This window comes from Gymnoscopelus microlampas, assembly GCF_963454915.1.
Source record: "Gymnoscopelus microlampas genome assembly, chromosome: 11".
Lineage (NCBI taxonomy): Eukaryota > Metazoa > Chordata > Actinopteri > Myctophiformes > Myctophidae > Gymnoscopelus > Gymnoscopelus microlampas.
The window spans coordinates 7,541,938-7,545,797 of NC_139948.1; the positions used below are offsets into that span (position 1 = coordinate 7,541,938).

At 40.3% G+C, this 3,860-nt stretch overlaps 1 protein-coding gene across 1 annotated transcript; it reads right to left on the minus strand.

Annotated features, from left to right (window-relative positions):
* Positions 1-931: 931 nt before the first annotated feature.
* On the minus strand, positions 932-3,598 carry LOC311055292 (nuclear factor 7, ovary-like). Its single transcript, XM_084071424.1, has one exon. It carries the CDS (start codon positions 3,284-3,286, stop codon positions 1,880-1,882), a length of 1,407 nt encoding a protein of 468 aa, XP_083927550.1. The 5' UTR covers positions 3,287-3,598; the 3' UTR covers positions 932-1,879.
* Between the last annotated feature and the right edge of the window lie 262 nt (positions 3,599-3,860).

The following is a 3,860-nucleotide window of genomic DNA, read 5'->3' on the forward strand; positions in this document are numbered from 1 at the left end:
CTTTTTTTCAGTAACCACTTTAATCATAGCATCTCTATTCTGAGGGGAACAGAATAGGGACGCGCTCACAGCACTGCAAGGAGTTGTGAGCTTGTAGATCGGCTATTTTTGGCAAAGAGGTTTGGTGTAGAGGGGAAAAAAGAAAGGTCACGTTTTCTAAGTATTGATGGTTTAACTGGTTAAATGTCTGAAAATACACATTTTCAACATGAATCCAACACTGATGATATGCTGTCAAACAAATCTATGAAATCTATGAAAAAGTGATAAAACACCTATAAGCCTATCCTCCTGTAGACAAGCCATTGACCACGCTACACCCTCTGTCTCACTGCCGTCTATTCTTACACTTCACCGGGCTTTATTTAAATCATAATCGATGCCGTCTACACTTTGGCAGTATCATTTCACTACATCATTCATGCATTGCTGAGCACCGTGACAATAATATCATTTCACCCAGTATCAACAGTGGAGCGTCATCAGACAGTAGTGGTGGACAATAACCAAGTAAATTGTACAGAAGCATACAACCACAATGCAGTATTTCTAGTTTACACAATGAAACATATTTATATGATATGCTTATCTGATATTTCAAATATTTGGCGCACTCAACTAAAAATAAACTGTTGTCTTGGTTCAGTTTCCAAGAAATACTAACATAAAAAAACAACGCACAAACACGTAAGTCTTTTAAAACATTTAATATGCAGCAGCAACAGTTATAGAAACAAACAGGATTTGTCCTATTGGCCCTTGTCAGCGTATGAACTTAGTACATACATAGTTTCCAAAAATCATTAATTATGCAAATTACATCATTTTGAGTCCAACAATTGATATTATCATTATTATTATTAAATTCCCTGAAAGATTTCTGATATGACAGTTAATTTTCAGCGGGCAGGGATCATATCTCTGTCTTATCTGTCCTGCAGCATTAAACTGATTAGTTATTAGTCAATCCAAGGATTAGATTGTTGTACTTGCTGTGTCCTTTAATATAAATGTAAATACCCACCTGCTGTTATTTCAATGCATTTCTCAGATTCCCATGGAAGAACATAGCATAATCTCACATGAATAATATAATTAAAACCTTTTTGAGTAAGACAGAGAAAAAGCTATGCTTTTGTCAAGCAAGTTGAAGCAACCCGAAAGTTTCATGTGACATTGTATAAATTAACATTTATACCCACAATACCTTCAGAAATCTACATCCCCAAAATACATCAAGTAACCTTTAATTATTTCACCATTTTCACCATTGTATTATGGTGTTATCCACATTGCATTGCCAGTGATTAAAGTGAGTGCAGGGTTCATAGTCTACCTCACCAACCCTTGTGGTTCCATAAACCTCTGTAATATTTAACTTATAGCCTACTGACCTGGGCTGACCATAAAATTGCTTACTTTATAATGTCATAACTTTGGGGAAACATGTTTGTATTTATCACACAAGAGATGTACTGTAGAACTTGATTTAATAATTTGTTCATACACTTTTCATTTCAGATCTATAATTTCCTTAGAAGTCAGAGCCAAATGTATCAATCATATTGCTGAATTATTTTATTTCAGGAGAATTATGTCAAAAACTGGTCTGATACATAGTAAAGTACCTCGACATTATTAAAATTGATAATAGACAATGGACACTAAATAGTATTGGTTATTGACTAATATGAGCCATTACATGACATCATCATCATTATTTAGACAAAAATGTCATCAACATGTTCATGTTGAGCGTCCTCTACCACAAACAACAAACAAAACAATTATATTAATTATAAAATTGACTGGTATTCCCCTTTAAAGACTCAATCGTTTGTCTTCCTCATGTTCATGTTCATCATCATCATCCTCAAGTCTAACTATGTTGTTCCAGAGTTACACTGACCTTCCATGGTAACATCTTCATAGGGATCAGAGCATTAATTGTATAAATAAATGGAAAGAGTGTGTCAGTGAATGTGTGTGTGAATGTGTGTAAGTGTGTGTTAGTATCAGGATCAGAGAATGACAGTGTTCTGCTGTTCCAATCCAGTTTAACTCTGATCCTCCATGGTTTCTGCTTCACTGAGAGAAGAGTGACTGACCCCGGTGACGAGGTTGCTTTGTATTTACCTCCACGTAACTCTATTCTCCAGTGTTGACCCTTTATGTTTCCCTTTCTCTGGTTAGACTCAGCTAACACACCCAGTACCCAGACTGTTAATTTACCAACCTCAACATCCCAGCTGTGAGTCCCTGAGTTAAAGCCCTCAGAACCCAACACATGGGGCCAGTTGTCAAACCTCTCTGGGTTGTCAGGAAGCTTCCGTTCATCACCACGTCTCACACTGGTCAGATCATCAGACAGGATGAGTTCTGGAAAGGCAGTGTTGGGGTCCAGAATGACAGGAGTGTAGGAGACAATGTCCTTCATCTTCTCCCAGACTCTGAAGGTCAAGTTCTTCAGGTGTTTGGCCTCGTCTATCAGTGCTCCTGAGACCGGCTGTGGGTCCTGCAGTGTGAACTGGACTCTTTCCACTGTGGTCTTGTAGTTCTGCAGGAATGAGATGTGTTCAGCTCCCAGCTCCTTCTTTATGGCTCTGATTGTGTCTGAAAGACATGATATCTCTCTGTTCAGACCCTCAATCTTCTCCTTCATCATATGACTCTTATGCTGCTCTACCTCCCTCAGTGCAGTGATCTTAGCCTCCTCTTCCTCTTGTAGAAACTGATGAAGCTTCTTAAACTGTTCCTTCATCTGCATCTCTGTGTGCCGGGCCCGGACCTTAATGTGTTCTGCTGTTTGGTCACAGTTTGTTTTAACTTTATTAAATACCTTCAGTTTCTCCTGTAAAGGCTTCAGTAATTTCTGGACTTCCTCCTTGTGATCCAGAGCAGCTTCATCGACGGGTCTGAAAATGTGGTTGATGTGTTTTTTAGAATCTCGACACACAAAACACGCTGGCTGTTGACATTCCAGACAGAAGAGTTTGAGTTTCTCCGCATGCAGACTGCAGATAACCTCAGACCCTGTTGAAGTTCTCTGATGTCTCTCCTGTATGAAGGCCTCACACAGGTTCTTCAGAGCCAGGTTTCTGGGTGGATCCACTGAATGTCTCTCCTTACAAACTGGACATTCCTTTATTATCTTCTCTCTCCACCATTTCTGCAGACAGGCTTTACAGAAGCTGTGGCTACATGACAGAATAACAGGATCTTTAAAGATGTCACAACACACAGGACATGAATGATCCTCTTCTGGGCGAGATGCGCTGGAAGCCATTCTGTCGCTACAGTGTAGCGTAGCTACAAATACTCTGCTCGAGACAGGAAACCAGCCAGTCAGTGGTGGTAACACTCCCTCCTATAGAATGTTCCCTGAAGTTTACTTTCACTTTGAATCGTGTTTCTTGTTAAAGTCCATTCAGCTGACAGAGTCAGCAACAAGTTCCAGTGGTCTGGGTCAGTATTCCCTGTAGCTGTGAAAAGACAGTCTGTCCTCCTCACTGGAAGTCGTGTGTTTGATCTGAAGGGAAATCTTATCGTCTGTCTCTCTGTGTGTGTCGGCAGTGAGGAGCGTGCTGTAAGTTTCTGTTTCCTGCTTTCTGTCTGCTGAGTCTGATAGGGGCGGAGCTTTGACACACCACAGAAGTGTTGCAAAGTTCACACACACACACACACACACACACACACACACACACACACACACACACACACACACACACACACACACACACACACACACACACACACACACACACACACACACACACACACACACTCACTCACTCACTCACTCACTCACTCACTCACTCTCAAATTAAGCATAATACACATATGTCATGCCATGTTATAGC

What these genes read in the sequence shown, in the direction of transcription:
- LOC311055292 (XM_084071424.1), bottom strand. Translation starts at nt 3,286, where the DNA reads ATGGCTTCCAGCGCATCTCGCCCAGAAGAGGATCATTCATGTCCTGTG.